At 57.4% G+C, this 15666-nt stretch overlaps 6 protein-coding genes across 6 annotated transcripts; 4 read left to right on the top strand and 2 right to left on the bottom strand.

The window, feature by feature from the left end:
- Positions 1-116: 116 nt before the first annotated feature.
- Positions 117-728, top strand: E0L32_002950 (uncharacterized protein; the record flags this gene model as incomplete). The annotated part of the gene is made up of 2 exons (XM_031137196.1): positions 117-566; positions 678-728. 2 exons carry the CDS (start codon positions 117-119, stop codon positions 726-728), a joined length of 501 nt encoding a protein of 166 aa, XP_030999560.1.
- Positions 729-1488: 760 nt separating this feature from the next.
- On the bottom strand, positions 1489-4707 carry E0L32_002949 (uncharacterized protein; the record flags this gene model as incomplete). The annotated part of the gene is made up of 1 exon (XM_031137194.1): positions 1489-4707. One exon carries the CDS (start codon positions 4705-4707, stop codon positions 1489-1491), a length of 3219 nt encoding a protein of 1072 aa, XP_030999559.1.
- Positions 4708-8855: 4148 nt separating this feature from the next.
- Positions 8856-9960, top strand: E0L32_002948 (uncharacterized protein; the record flags this gene model as incomplete). The annotated part of the gene is made up of 4 exons (XM_031137193.1): positions 8856-9297; positions 9380-9397; positions 9471-9617; positions 9695-9960. The coding sequence occupies 4 exons, from the start codon at positions 8856-8858 to the stop codon at positions 9958-9960; spliced, it is 873 nt and encodes a 290-aa protein (XP_030999558.1).
- A 72-nt stretch (positions 9961-10032) lies between these two features.
- E0L32_002947 (uncharacterized protein) lies at positions 10033-11343 on the bottom strand (the record flags this gene model as incomplete). The annotated part of the gene is made up of 2 exons (XM_031137192.1): positions 10033-11172; positions 11254-11343. 2 exons carry the CDS (start codon positions 11341-11343, stop codon positions 10033-10035), a joined length of 1230 nt encoding a protein of 409 aa, XP_030999557.1.
- A 1342-nt stretch (positions 11344-12685) lies between these two features.
- E0L32_002946 (uncharacterized protein) lies at positions 12686-13491 on the top strand (the record flags this gene model as incomplete). The annotated part of the gene is made up of 3 exons (XM_031137191.1): positions 12686-12737; positions 12789-12976; positions 13024-13491. The coding sequence occupies 3 exons, from the start codon at positions 12686-12688 to the stop codon at positions 13489-13491; spliced, it is 708 nt and encodes a 235-aa protein (XP_030999556.1).
- Positions 13492-14462: 971 nt separating this feature from the next.
- On the top strand, positions 14463-15505 carry E0L32_002945 (uncharacterized protein; the record flags this gene model as incomplete). The annotated part of the gene is made up of 2 exons (XM_031137190.1): positions 14463-14570; positions 14615-15505. 2 exons carry the CDS (start codon positions 14463-14465, stop codon positions 15503-15505), a joined length of 999 nt encoding a protein of 332 aa, XP_030999555.1.
- Positions 15506-15666: the final 161 nt, after the last annotated feature.

The following is a 15666-nucleotide window of genomic DNA, read 5'->3' as shown; positions in this document are numbered from 1 at the left end:
CGGCCAGCAAAAGTCACACGAGCCCGGCGGAGTTGCAATTGGTGACCTTTTACACCGAGTCTACTCCCTCCTCACGATCGAGCAGCCACACGCTCGCTCAACCCTCACGATCCACAATGTTGCGCTCACTACCGACGACTCTCCGGGCAACGCCCACCCCGACCTCCATCCTCCGCCAGTCCTCCCTCCCAACCATCCGCCTCCTCAGTCAAACCAGCACCACCAGCACCACAGCCGCCCCATCGGCGACAAGCACAACGCCCTCCTCCTCGCCCTCAATACCCCAGCCCTCCGCGACGAGCCGCCGCCCAGACACCAACAACAACAACAACGACGCGACAACAACCCCCGCGCCGCCCAGACGGGGCCCCTACTTCGTCGCCCGCAACTTCGGCAACAACTTCTCCGTCTACCACCTGCGCAAGCGCGGCGGCAACCTGCGCCAGACGGTCGTCAAGAAGGTCGAGGGCGACGCGCGCTCCCTGTCGCGCGACCTCGTCGCCGCGCTGGGCCTGCCCGAGAAGGAGGTCACCGTCAACTCGCGGACCAACCACGTCACGATAAAGGTAACTACCGACCGGTTCCCCCCCTTTTTTTCCTTTTTCCCTTGGCGCAGACTGATGGTTTGGGCCGATCGCTTGAGAGAGCTGTGTGTGCTAATACATCATTTCCTATAGGGGTTCCACGAGGAGAAGGTCAAGGCATGGCTCGCCCAGCGCGGGTTCTAGGTGCTCTTGGGATATGTCGCACATTATGTATACCAACGGCTCAAAGTGTATAATACGGTAGAAGAAGACTGTGTGTACTGATATGGAAAGTCATATGGGGCGAGAAGTCCGAGCAGAACAGACCTATTCTTGAACAGAGGTGGCTACTAGAGCTCAACACGTGTCGAGAGCGTCAACCAAGCCTCGCAGCATTGTACAATCCATTGGCATCAATCACCAAAATGGCGAGCCGCATCTATTGCATCATGGAAACGTACAAACATCCCAGCCTGTCCTACCCTTCCTTTTCAGAGTTGGGTAGATGATCCTCCAATACGTGTCCCAGAAAAACGATGACATGGGCCATGGATCATGGAGATGCAAATGATTCCATTACTTCAACAAAGCGAAGAAGAACATAAGTTACTCTTAAACAAAAAAAAAAAAAAAAAAAACTCCTACCGCAATGCCAGCACGCCACGCCCTGCCGCCTTGGTATTGGAAAATAAAAATCAACTGGTTTCTTTTTTGATCGCCACCGTTTCTGACGAAGGCATGCATGCTTTCCGCATAGAAAAAGGTGTGTGTGTGTGTGTGTGTGTGTGTAGTACAGCTACCCAAAAGAAAACAACACTCACTCCAGGCAAATTATGCCCTGCCCATATACAAATCGCTTTACCCCGTCCGTCCTCTCATTATCACAAAGCGTCAACGCCAAGAAATAAAAAAAGGTCCACCGTTCATGCTTGCAACAAACACCACCCACACTCATCTTTGCCCTCTAAAAGTCACGGCGCCTGTCATCGAGCGCAGCATACGCAATCAACTGCTGGAGGAAGCCCTCCTTCGTCCACTCCGCGCTGTTCATCTGCAGCGCTCCGAGGACAGTATCACTCGAAGGCAGCAGGTTGGGAGGGATGGACGCCTTGGGATCGCTGGGGTCCTTGGCCTTCTCGCTCAGGCGACGAAGCATGGACACGCCCAGGACGACAATGTAGACTAGTTCGCCATCCTTACGCGGCTGGCCGCGAGACCCCCGAGGCGGTACCGACTGCTCAAACTGCATGCTGAGCACGCGAATGAGCCGGAACAGGTTCTGAGCAAAGCTGTTGCCCGCAGACAACCACGCCCGAGTGACACCGCTTTCGTACCCCGGTGCCAACGAAGCGATGATGTCGCCGGCGAGGAGACCCTGCATCAGAGATGGCTTGCGCATTTCCACAAGTGGTGGCAAGCTGGGTCCCCGGTGGTCCTTACTCTGATCCGGTAGCGGCGAGATGGCGAGAGCAAATGTCCGGGTGAGGAGCTCGCACGGAGGCGTAGATTGGGCATCCTGTTCGAAGATGGTTTTGTAGTATGTCCTGTTGGGCTCATCACGCGCCAAGAGCTTGGCAAGAGCATCCACGGCGGCTGGGAGATAGGGATGTGAAGTCGGGTCGTAAGGCGTGAAGAAGATTTCGTCCTCCGTGAGAGTCGGTGGGGGGGTGGGTGCGAAGGCAAGAAGGAATTGCAACAAGCAAAGCGCCTGTTCACGACCGGGGAGCTCGATGGAGTGGGCGATGTTGGAAAGGAAGATGATGACATCCTTCATGAAATCGAGCGTGTTGGCCTGGCTCCGCAACAACATCGTCCGCGTACCCAGGTATCGGATGACAACGCTGAGGAATTTGACAACCGTCTCGTCAGCCAGGCAGGCGTGGTTCGTGGGCCCGAACGAGAGATTTCGTAGAATGGTAGTGATACAAATGAGGCGATCAACGGCTCTGTCGAGTTCGTATTCGTTTGAAGCAAAAGCCCTAACGTCGCGCAGTCCAAAGCTTTCCAGCCGACAGTTCCTGACAACATCCTCGTAAGTGGTGATGAGAATCTCGTCCGAGACCTCAGCCGTGCTCTCAGCCAACGTTTCTACTTGGTCCTCGGCACATTCTATGAGCGTTTCGAGCAGGTCATCACACTTGGTGAGGTCGACCTCGAGGTTTGGTTGCGCTGAGGCGGTCACGGTGGCCAGTGTGTCCAAAGCTAAACGGACCTCGCCGTGAATTCCGCTTTGCAAGCTCATAGTCAGGGCGTGGATGTCAATGTTGCCGAGTTCATTGGCACTAGGCACGTCGGGAATCCACCGCTCCATATCGGCACCCAGCCGGTTCAGAGGTTCGAGCTCAAGCCCACCATACGATACCACCTCACGAGAGGCAGGAATATACACTTGTGGATCTTTGAGCGGAACGGAGAACCGTAGACTTCCGTCGGCAGCCAGGCCCTCGACCTTTCCCCGAGCCACTGGCGACCGCAACGCGAACTCGTCCTGGGTTGGGGTCGGTTGGGGTCCGCGGGAGAGGCTGTTCCGACCTTGCTGCGCGCCCATCTGCGGTATTTGGGCCTGCGGTGGCTGTGGGGCAGCAAAGCCGTTGACGCTTGCTTGTTGGCCATGTTGAGCGGCTGGCTTCGACGGGGTCTGAGCCTGCGGTGGTTGCGGCTGTTGTGCAGCTTGCATCGCCTGGTTCGGCGGACCTTGACCCTGGGGCATAGGCTTGGACGGCGTACCCTGGGCGTTCGGTCCTCCTGCCTGCTGCGGCGGCTGTCCCTGCTGGTGCTGTTGTTGCTGCATCATCTTACTGCGGTTCCATGCCTCCTCGAATTTTAGCAAGTTGCGCTCATAGATAGCCTTGAGCTGACCGGGAGCCATCTGCATCTGCATAGGGTGGAAACCGACAGCATTCGAAATCTGAGGCCATGTGTTGCCCTGGCAGGCATTGCGGTAACCACCAAACTTGGAGACTGCTTGGAACAGCATCATCAGATTGACCGGACGGTCTCCGACCATCGGGTTTGTCTCGAGCGGCAGCTGCTTCGTGTTCATGAAAACGGTCAGCTGCTTCATGAACTGCTCAAAATTGGGCGCCCGTTGTTGCATTCCTTGCTGGGGAGGCATTGGCTGTTGTTGCGGCCTCATCGCCCCTGGCGGCACCTGCCCATTAGGCATTTGTTGCCTGGACATCATGTTACGCTGCTGAGGCATGTTCTGGCCCTGCATTTGCCCCGGTGGCATTTGCATATTGCCCTGCTGGAGCTGTCTCTGTAGCTGCATTTGGTACATGAGCTTCTGCTGCTCGAGCGGCGTGCGACCCTGGGGCATCTGGCCCTGCATTTGACCCTGCATCTGGCCCTGCATCTGCTGGGGGAACATTTGTTGAGGCATCTGATTCGGCATCTGGCCCATCTGTCCCATCTGTCCCATCGGCTGCATCTGTCCCATCTGGTTCGGCATCTGGGCCATCTGCTGGGGCATCATCTGGCCCGCCATCGCGTTGGGTGTCGGTGACGGTCGGGCGGGAGAGGGTGTCGGCGTGAAATTCTGATTGAAGTTTGGGGTAAAGTTGTTGTTCTGCTGCATATAGGGGTTGGGCTGAGGAGTGCCGCCGTGTTCTGATGGAATAGGCGATGCCTGGGGGCCAAAGTTCTGGCCGGCAGGAGAGAATGGATGAGGCGACGTGGTCGACACCCGTTGCGGCACGCTGCCGGGTCGCATCTGGTTGCCCATGGTCGGGGACGGAGTCGCATTGACGGACCCATTAGGTTGGAGATGAGGATAGGGCGAGTGCTGCCCCGAGCTCTGTTGCGGCATACCACCCTGTTGAAAGTTGGCGAACTGTTGCGGCGTGTCGGCGCGCGAGGTGGGCAGCATGCCGGGGTTCTGCCGGGGGGACGAGGCGAGGCTGTCTTCTCGGGGGCGCGGTCGTTTTGAAGGGATGACCTGGTTTGTTTGATAAACGGGATTCTGGAAGGACGAGGGGGAGGCGTTGCGCATTGGCCCGTTCTGCATGGGCATCATCTGCTGCGGGTTGGCAAACTGCGTCGCGGCGGCGGCATTGAATTGGGCCGGGTTGGCCATAAAGGCGGCGGGATCCATCATGCCGCCGGCGACAGCGTTGGGATCCGACATGGGGAAGCCGTTGCCATTGTGATTCTGGACGGCGGCGTCGTTGGGCCAGGAGCTCATGGCTGGGGCTGGCGATGGACGGCGACGATGAGGAGGATGACAGGGTTGGTCGCACCCATCTGGCAGGTCCCCCTATGCGACGGCGTCAGCAATCAAAGAAATATGCGTGGATGGCGTCATGCACCAAGCAACAAAGATGGGAAATGATAAAATGAGGATAGCAAGTGACACGGCAGAAGCTTGTCGCGATGGAGCAGTCGCGTCGCGGCGGGTGTGTGTAGGTTTTTGGATGGGGCTGCGCTGTCCTGGGCTGGGTGAGAAATGAGGTGTGTGCTTTTTTTTGGGGCGTACCGTGCGATTCAGAGGGAGAGCGTTTTTGACGGCGGGAATTGACTGAATGGACAACTCTAGAGAGCGAGAGCGAGCCCCGTCAGTGGGTTTTTGGGAGGGGGGTGGTGAGCCAGAGAGGTGCTGGACGGTGCTGAGGGTGCTGGCAGTGGCACTGGGCACTGGTTCCCTTAGGTACCAGTGTCAGCGCAGAAAAGCGCCCCGGGCTGGCCTTGCAGAGAAATTTTCGCAACACAGGGCAGTGCGCGCGGGTGCGGGTGGGAGAACGAGAAGCAATCAGACACTGTGGCAGCCTCTTGGGAATCGCGACGTCGGGTTTAGCATCAAAGCCTCAATCAAGCAGAGACAGTGACCACACGCACGTCACAAGACGATAGCCAGGTCGGCACAGCCAGTGGATGGGGATGGGGGTGGGCAGAATGATCGGATGAAGGACAAGGACGGACAGGCAAACAGATCCGGTCGGGTCTTACCTAAGGCGTTGCGCGTCTGTCCGTCGGTCAGGTCTGGGCTGGGGAGGTGGTCGCAATCCGTCGTTTTGCGAAGAAAGTCAGTGTGCGCGCGCGCGAAGGGGAGGAGGGTGGTGAGTTTGAGTGGATTCAGTGGGCGGCGAGTGGCAGATTGCAGGTGGCAAGGGGAAGAAAAGGGAGAAGCCGACAGTAGGCACAGAAGGCCAACGCAGCTGGAGAGAGGAGCGAAGCGCAGCTGATAGGCCCGATTCCACTCAGTCATGCCAACCTCCTGGCTTTCCCTCTCTGACGGAACAGCGCTAGGCCGTGTTGAGACTGGTGCGGTGTACGCGAGACGGCAGCCAAAGGGGCCATTCAGCCAATCACGCAATGGCTAGTGTGCTCGTACTTACAGGTACGTGGACCCATTGTTTCGCTGCCCGTGATTTGACCGTGACCGTGATGACCACTGTCACCGCTGCATGACGAGGAGAGCATGAGCAACTCTGCCAATACCCGTCTCCAGCAACCAACTGCCCGGCATCGCGACACTCCCAAGAATGGCGAGAACCACCGCTGTCACAACCTCTTTCCCCTTTTGGCAGGAAAAGAAGGGGAGAAGGTGGTTGGCAAAGGGCTGCTTAAGCCTCCCTAGAGAGTGTCAGGCGAGTGAACTCGAGCACTATCAAGCAATGAGCTCTCCCAATGTTTGGATACATCAGCAACAAAACATCAGGAGAACGACATTTAGCGAACCCCAATGTTGCAAATATCCCCATCTCGGTATAAGCCCGGTCGTCTGGCCGGCAGCATCGCTTGATGGACGTCCATATGGACATTCATTGGGGCCCATATGGCGATAAACGAGCATCAACGGGGATTCAATCCAATGATAATGATAGTTTGATATCTGCGGAGAATGTGGCACTAACCACCATAATACCGCACTGTATCAGATTGGACTGTCTGTGGTCAACCGTGCTGCTTGGCTGCTGGTTCTGCCCTGCAAGTCGGCCTAGATCCGGATTGTGTCCCCTCAGAATCAAAGTCTTGTCAAGGCAGCCTGGGCCCCGTCCTGAGCGAGTCAACGATGCGGGATCGAGGGGCTCGAACTGCGAAATGGAGCTCCAGAATTGAAGAAGCAGATGCTCTGTCTTGCTCTCAATGGGCCACAACAGGGATCAGACCCTTGTCTCGAGAGAGCGAACATGGCGTGAGAACGCAAGACAAGCCAAGGTTTCGGTGACCCGGTCTTTTATGTGCTAACCATGGGAAGGCGAGACTGGAGAGCGAGAATGCGGCGGTGGTCTGCGGAGCTTCCCATGACAAGATGCGTGTGTCTCCAGAGCCAGGACATCCGTGGCTGGACACCGGTCTGGTCGAGTCGAGTGAGGGGCGCGCTGTCAGTCGCTGCAACGGGACGCCCAAAGCTTAGGGCGCCCCACCACTGCATCGTCCCGGATGCCGGATGAGGGAGAAAGAGAATGAACGAGATCAATAGAGAGTGAAATGAAAAGAAGAAGAGAACAGAATGAAACGGAAAAAAATTACCAGCGAGAAGAGTCAGAAAAGAAGCGGCCAATCGACTGGTTTCACCCTGCAAACGACATGGGAGATGCAGCGAGCGTGCTTCGATGGTCGTTGATCACATCTCGCTTGGGTCCTTGCCGGTGGTCGAGGCGCCCTGTACTTGTAGTTACCTTGCCTTACAGTCCGGCAGGACTAGGCGAGCTGTGCCCACTACTTGTACAGTCAGTCGTGGGCAACTTTGCCTTGACTGATGTTTGTGGCCGGTGAGAAATTTGCCTGCCCCAAGAGGATGAGCAAAATATCATGGAACATCCTTCGAGCGCAGGAATCGTCTGGGAACATCCTCCCTCGATCGAATCGTTTTGGCCATCGGATGAGGGCTCGTCGGGAGATTCGTCTCTCCGGACGCTAATAAATGTCGTCCCAAGTTGGCGAGGTCCAGTCTTCGCCAGCTAAGGAGCACACCCAGCTCTCATATGCGGAGGCATCAACACGACAGCCACAAACATGGGAAAGAATCGAATGATCGGGAAGAAATGCCGTAATCGAAGCAGAAGAGAAGAAAAAAAAAACAATGAAAAGAGGACAGGATGAAGAGGGGGTAGGGAAGGGACTGGTCGGGTCATTCGTTCCTCTTATGTGGCCAGCCATTCTTCGACGACAGGCAGGACGGGGTACCTCACAGTCAGCGGCACCTCGACAGTGCGCTGCCACCAAACTAAGATCCGCACTAGAATTCTCCGCGACCCAGCCAAGGTGCCAAAAAAACCCAGATCCGGCCATGCTCACATGCCCTCCTCCACCACGAGCAAGCAGACACACAACACATCATTGGATTGCCCGCAATGAAGCAAATAAAATCGGCGATTCGAAAGGAGAGCAGATTGATCGATCCGAGGCACCAAGGTTTTGCATCATGGCAGAGGAAAGCGGCCTTTTAAGCCCCTTCGAGAGCGCCGGGCTTGTAACCAACAAATCAATGCCCATGTATCACCCTTTTTAGCCCTGTCAAGGGCCCCTGCCTGAGGATGTTTGTACAGACTCCAGTAGAACGTCGTGCCGCGGACCCTTGCCCTGTCGGCCAGCCTCCATTGGACCCTCCTATCGTCATTCCTGTTGATCTCGAGTCTCCCATTCATCATCGTCGAATTACTAGGGGGGCTGCCATGCCTGCTTGACTCGTTTTTGCCCAGGCCACCTTGTCGCTTCGCCGCTTGGGTCAATAATTAAGCCCATAGTCTTTCTCTCGAAATATCAGGACTTGCTTGGTGCTCTGCCGCGGTGGAATCCCGGTTTCACACGAGATCAATGCCATGTCCAAAGGAAAGATGCAGCTGGGAGGAGAGATGTGCTCAGCTGCTGCCAGGGTAGGCCGGCAGCCAGCACAGATTCCTTGCTTCCTTTTCGAATTTCTTTTCGAGTTAGACGAGAGTGATAAGGTGGTCTTGCAGGAATTGGCCCCTTGGTCATGCCGGGAGTCCAGAAAAGAGCCTTTCTCCCCTACATCTTCCCTTTGCAGGCCAGCGCAAAGTCAGAGAAGAGGGACGTCAATTTCCCTTCAACGAAGAAGAGTAACATGTTCACAAAATTGTAAATAAGCCAGGAAGCGGTGCTTCGCCTTTCTCTGATGTTTCTCGTGCGGATGGGTGTAACCGCACCTTGCCCGGAGTACCAATTTCAGCACTCGCGCCTCCAGGCGATCTAGCGCGCGATCTCGCTAGCTGGTCTCGCGCGCAAAGCTCCAAAGGCTCCAAAGCTCTCTCACCTTTATACCCCGATCATAACGGTGATCTTGAGAGAAGGAAGAAACGTCTAATCAGGAGACCCCTTGATTTATTTCCAGAGTACTTCTCCCATTCTGGACTCATCTCCTCTGTGAAGATGCCCCCCAAACGCAAGTCCGCCGACGCCGACGTGCCACCACGGCGCTCCACGCGCCAACGCACCTCTGCTGCCGCCGCCACGCCCACAGCATCGTCAGCGCCATCGAGGCCAGCCAGCAAAAAGACCAGCACCGCGTCCGCGGGCGCCAAAAAGGCGGCTGCATCCAGCAGCAGCAAGGCAAGGGCGAAGCCAGCGGCGGCGCAGGAGCCCGCACCAACAGCCCCCAAGTCCAAATCTGCTGTCAGGGGCCAGGTCCCGTCCAAGCAGAAGGCCGTCGCCGCCGCCACTACCAGCAACGGTGCACAGGCCGCGTCCTCCGATGGCGAGCGGCAGTACTGGCTGCTCAAGGCCGAGCCCGAGTCGCGCTTCGAGAACGGCGTGGACGTCAGGTTCTCCATTGACGACCTGGCCGTGAGGACGGAGCCCGAGCCCTGGGATGGTTCGTCACTTCACCCCTTTCTTGAGATACATGTATCGCAGGGCCCAATGTTGACTGCTTTTTTTTTTTTTTACTCAAATAGGAATCCGAGCATATGCAGGTAAGGAGACATGCTCAGAGATGTTTTCTATTCATTCATTCACTACGGGTATATCGTGAGCCAATGCAGCTAGCTGACCAGACCCCTTCTTCCCTTCCTCCAGCGCGCAACAACCTCCGTGCCATGAAAAAGGGTGACCTAGCCTTCTTTTACCACTCCAACTGCAAGGAGCCCGGCATCGTAGGCACCATGGAGATCGTCCAGGAGCACTCCCCCGACCGTAAGCACCGACCCCCTTGCCGGACAGCCTCTGTCTATTCGCTAACAAGAGCCCGACCTCGTCCCCCCATACCGCAGTTTCGGCGCACGATCCCAAAGCGCCGTACTACGACGCCTCGTCCAAGCCGTCCGACCCCAAGTGGAGCGTCGTGCACGTCAGGTTCCGCAGCAAGTTCCCCGTGCAGATCGGCCTCAAGGAGCTCCGCGAGATGGGCGCCGGCGCCGGCAAGCCGCTCGAGAACATGCAGATGCTGAAGCAGTCGCGGCTGAGCGTCAGCAAGGTCAGCGCCGCCGAGTGGGAGTACCTGAACCGAGTCGCCGAGGAGAAAGCCGCTGCCAAGTAAACTTGTACAAGAGATGTGTCCATAGTTTTGAAGACAAGCCCCTGTTAGATACTCTCTTGTAAAACGAATTGCTCAAGAATTTTCCAGCTTCCTCTTCGTGTGCTCCAAAACCGCCCGGATGCCCTCATCCAGATCTTCCCTCGCCAGGATGGGGTCGATCCAGGCAATGGTCTTTGCCGCCAGCATAGCTTTGTCGCTCGTCGTGCCCAGTGCGGTATTCAACTTGGCGAGCGCGTCCCTCAAAGCCTTGGGGAAGGCGGCAGTATCCGGCGCCACGCCAATAAGTGCCTGCCGCACAAGGCAGCTTCCCGTAGAGGGATCGTTCGGGTACGCCTCCTGCATTGCATCGAGCACATGCTGCACGGTCTGCGGCTGCGACGCGACCTCCGTAAACGCGGCAAACATGTCGAAGAAGACCTCCGCCGTCCGCGCCTTGAAGAAGGTCTGCTTCCTCGCAATGTCAAACACGGCGCGCGGTATCGCGCCCTCGAGCGCGGGGCTGTTCTTGATCTTGTCCACCGCCTCCTCGCTGAGCTCGGGCGCCTTGGTCTTCCTGCCGCCGCCCCGCCCGTCGGCCAGCGCCATGCCGTCCGCGAACTCGTCGTCCTCGTCGCTGTCGTCCTCGCCGCCGCCGCCAAACATCATGTTGCCGTCCTCGTCGACGTCCTCGGCCAGCTTCTTGGCCGGCATGGCCTCGAGCGCGACGGCGCGCCTGCTCTTGCGCCCCACGCGCGCGAGCCACTCCATCTCGGCGCGCGCGTACTCGACCCAGACCGCCTCGTCGCGCGTGCAGAACCGGCACCCGCGCATGAACATGGCCCGCGCGCCCTCCATGTCGCCGTCGGCGGCCGCCCGGCGGCCCGCGAGCACCCACAGCCCCGCCGAGGTAGGGTGCATGCGCAGCGCGCGCGTCATGACCTTGCGCCAGCGCTTGGTGGCGCCCGCGCGCGCCGCGTGGTCGAGGTACCGCCGCCAGAGCAGCTCGCTGCCCGGGTGCCGCCCCACGGCGCGCTCGAAGATCTGGAAGGCGCGCGCCTGGCCCGCGTGGCTGGTCGAGTGCTTGATCTTCTTGCGGCGGCAGCGCTTGAGGCGCAGGTCCTCGAGGGACTGCTCCCAGGCGACGTAGGAGAGGAAGTCGGCGGGCGTGTTGCCGGCGGAGAGCACGAGGTGCTCGAACTCGGTGCGCTTCTGGACGAGGGTCCTGATTTCGTCCTGTATGAGAGAAGGTCAGCATGTAGTCGGTATGGTATGGACCTGGAGGAGCAGGCCGTTGTTGGGCCGGAAAAGACGGACCTTGGAGAAGATCTCTTTTTCTTCGAATTCGCGGAGCTGGGGCACCGCCCGCTCGAGGTAGAATCGAGCCTTTTCTGCGACTCCCGCCATGGTCTCTCTCCTCACTGAAACAGATAGACAGCTGATGGATTGGCCTAGCTGGTCAAGGCGAGCTATGAGTGTGCAGGAAGGATTGTGCAGGTGCTGGCTCTTGCTCAGGGCTGGTCCCAGAGGTAGAAAAGTTGCCCTCGTTCAACTTTTTAGTGGAGACGCTTCATGTTCTCTTCTTTTCGCACTAACTAATCCAAGCCCGGGTGGGTTTGTGGTGGGCTGGTCCGTGGTTGGCTCTCTGGTGGGCCGGCCAGGTGGGGGGCACATATTCGTCTTTTCTGTGAACTGCGTTGAGACTCTTCACCGCTGAATAAATGCATCAACTTCATTACTTGGATGAACAGGGATGTGGGAGCTAAGAATAATCTGGAGAAGAACTTGGTAAGTTCCATTATCTGGATTTATACAAAAGAGATCATTATCAATGGAGCGGAGACCATGGCTCTTAAAATAACAAATCACTTGATAAAACTATCACAAGTTGAAAACCAAAAGGGGAATTCTCTAGATACATACAAATGAGCCCATGAACATGTGTTTCTCATGTGCAACAATGAACACACTGACATACAAGCTGTCTGAGTTCAAGGCCTTTTTTTCTTTTTTTCTTTTTTAAAAAAAAAGGTAGGATTAGTCCTCCAACACAATGCGTGTAAAGAAAAGAAACTTATTGTCTGATCCTTTGCAACTGGGCAACACTTGCCTCTACATTATTATACATCAAGCAAGTCATCTATAATCTTCAAGCCTAGTTCTACTCTAGGAGACCAAACATGCCCAAACTGGGGTGAAGTGGGATACTGCGAGTACTGTGAGGGATTACAATTGTCTTCGGGGCCGTGCACAAGGGCATTCTGAGTCGAGATAAATGAAAGCAACTCGGTCTTGATGAAATATAAGGCCAAGTGCTAGTTGGTAAGACTGGAATCGCGTCGTTGAGGAATGTATCGGGCTTCTTTATCTTTAGCGGGTTCATTATAAGTTCCTATCATTTTACCCGCTTGATGTGTGTGTCTGGTATATGGCGCTTCTCAGGTACAGTCTGCTCTGCCTAAAGGAGAGGTGACAGTGCAACGAAGGGGTGGATGTAGTGTTGATCAGACAGTAGGATTACGGGGAAAGGCCGGAATAGAATAGCTCTGATATTGCTACATCATACATGAGTTCGCGATATTAATTAATATTGATGTTACATATAAAAACACCCAGGATCGCGCCCGTAGAGCAGGAGAAATGACCAACTGGGCTTCCATGACTGGTCCATTCTCGAACAGCTCTTATGAAGCTATTGGCATCTTTTACATTTCCAATTCATCAACCGCGACGCTCTGGTCTACTCACCATGCCTCCAACCGTCCGCCTCACAAGTCTCATTGCTGTGACTATTGCGCTGTGTAGGTCTTGATGGACGTCTACTTACATCTCGCCTTACTAATGGATCGCAGCGAGCGCCCTATGTCTCGCCCAGGATAAGCTCATGACGCAGGGGACATACATCGACCCGGACTCAGCCTTGAGGTTCACGTCTTGGTCTTCGACTCCGGATGCTGACGGGAGAGGCGCGTTCACCTTTGGCATGACGCTCCTAGATGACGCGGCGGACAAGAATGCCACCGACTATGTCGGTGTGTTGGTACGTATGCCTTCTGCAGCAAACTGTCACCAAATTGCACAGCATAGATCGACACAACTGACAGAAAGGGGGAAAACAAAAAACAGAAATGCCAGAGCCTGAGCGCAAACCAGACGGGCTGGTGCGGCCTCGCCCACGGCGGCAGCATGCTGCGGAACCTGCTGCTCATGGCCTGGCCGCACGAGGGCCGGGTGCTCACGTCGTTCCGCTGGGCGACCGACTACTTCAAGCCGGGCGTGTACGGCGGCAACGCGACGCTGACGCAGGTCACGTCGCGCGTCGACCCGCGCGGGTTCGAGGTGATGTACCGCTGCGGCGACTGCCTGCGGTGGAGCGAGGGCGCCGACGAGGGCTCCGCGGGCACGAGCGCGGGCAGCCTGATGCTGGGGTGGGCGCAGGGGGCCGACGGGCCGACCGACGCGGCGAGCCCGGAGGGGATCGACTTCATCTTCCACAACAACGGGTACGGCACGTGGCGCGCGGAACTGGAGGGCGAGGTGAACCCGTCGTCGTAGGTGTCCCGGCGTGGGCGGCGGCGGCGACCAAGACGGCGACGGCGGCATGGTGTCCGCCCCCCCCGGCGAGTTAAGCTTATCGGGGAGAGTTGTGCAAAGTGGTCTAGTTCCCAGACTCGGTACGACTCAGGCCGGCTCAAATAGGTATCTCTCGTCCCAGTGGTCTAAACTGAGCAGTCCTGGCATGCTGGCATGCAGCTTACTCATGACACAACTGTTGGTGGAGACTGGACCAACATGAGGGAATTGCTGCTGCTGCAAGCTTGAATCACGGCAACAAGAAGCAAGAAACTTCATTTCCCCAAGGGATGTTCGCCCTGAAGATAGACCAATGCCCCTTTGGATCAATTGTGCAAATACCAATCCAATTCCACTTCTTGCGAGTGGATGTGTATTCCGTCGGGTCCGTCTCGTCGGCCACACCACAGCTTGCACAGCATCCAGTACCTGACAGGCACCTCTTCTACAGTGGGTCTGCCGCGCAACAAGCTTTCGCTTCAGCGCTTGGATCGCTGGGATCTCCCCCTGTTTCCCTGCCCGCCTCCCCGTTTTTTTTGCTGCGATAGCGCAGCCGGAGCAGCCGAATCCCAGCTGAGAAGTTTGAATGACGTCGTGTCTCTCCCAGCTCCCAGCCCAGCTTCTTATCGCCCAGTAGCTGGCTGGCTGTCCAGACTTCAACACCAACCATTGCTCCTTCGTGATGTTTTTCTTTCTTCTCCTTCTAATTATCGATATCTGTACCCCCCACGGAGCTTCTTCTTTAGAGCATCTTGATTGCCAATTAGACCACTGTTGAGTCTCTCTCTTATCGACGCTATTTACGTCCTCGTGCCTCGAGCTCCGACCATACATACCCTCGTGACATTGACAAAAAAGCACGCTCTGAGCAATTAGACATTCGTTCCTCTGTCGATAGATAGCCGCCACTGGTAAAGGGCACTCGTAGCGGCAGTCGAGCACATATACACAACATGGCAGCATCAGTAGCATCACAAGAGAACGACCTCCCGACCTTTACCCTCCCCGACTATGTCAAGTTCTTTGGCGCAGGCGCACTCGCGGCCACCCTCACACATGGCGTAAGATAGCATCCTCCCAGGTCCCTTTCGTCACACAGCCACAGAGTTGCCCTACTGACAAGCCTCTCCAAACTCCCTCCCAGGCCGCCACGCCCATCGACGTCGTCAAGACGCGCATCCAGGTCGACGACGCCCTGAAGGGCTACAACATGGTCCGCGCGGGCCGGCAGATCGTCGCCGGCGAGGGCGCCGCCGCCCTGCTCACGGGCTTCGGCCCCACGGCCGTCGGCTACCTCGTCCAGGGCGGCGGCAAGTTCGCCGGCTACGAGTTCTTCAAGCGCCGGTTCATCTCGGCCGCGGGCGGGCCCGAGCGGGCCACCGAGCACCGCACCGCCATCTACCTGGCCGCCAGCGCCTCGGCCGAGACCCTCGCCGACGTCGCCCTGTGCCCCCTCGAGGCCACGCGCATCCGCCTCGTCTCCCAGCGCGGCTTCGCCACGGGCCTGGCCTCGGGCTTCGCCCGCCTCGCGCGCGAGGAAGGGTTCCGCGGCTTCTACTCGGGCTTCGTGCCCCTGCTGTTCAAGCAGGTGCCCTACGCCGTCGGCCAGTTCTCGGTCCACGAGGCCGCCGTCGAGATGATCTACCGCGCCATGGGGCCCGAGCGCAAGGCCCGCCTCACCCACATCGAGTCCACCGGCGTCGAGCTGTCGTCGGGCATCGTCGCCGGTATCGCCGCCGCCGTCCTGTCCCACCCGGCCGACACCCTGCTGTCCGCCATCAACAAGGGCGCCGGCGACCCCAAGCAGAGCGCCACGAGCCGCATGTTCTCCCTGGCCCGCGAGTTCGGCCCCAAGAGGCTGCTGCTGTCCGGCCTCGGCCCCCGTGTCCTCATGACCTGCGGCCTGGTCTCGGGCCAGTTTGTCATCTACGCGCAGTGCAAGGCGCTCGTGGGCGCGCCGCCGAGCATTGAGATTCACAAGGAGCAGGCGATATAGCGTTGGCGATGGAGTACAACTGGTAGAGGGGAGGGGGCTTAAAACGGTATGCGTTTTGCGCTTTATTAATTGTTGTTGTCTCGGTAGAGCATGCATGCTGGGAAGGAATCTAGACACCTGGCGTTTGCAGAGCAGGATAGTGCACTCAGGCGGCAAAGCAT

This window comes from Thyridium curvatum (genome assembly GCF_004353045.1).
Source record: "Thyridium curvatum strain D216 chromosome Unknown NODE_12_length_601061_cov_81.036774, whole genome shotgun sequence".
NCBI classification, from domain to species: domain Eukaryota; kingdom Fungi; phylum Ascomycota; class Sordariomycetes; order Thyridiales; family Thyridiaceae; genus Thyridium; species Thyridium curvatum.
The sequence above is the reverse complement of the archived record's forward strand: the minus strand, read 5'-3'. Positions and strand labels throughout refer to the sequence as shown.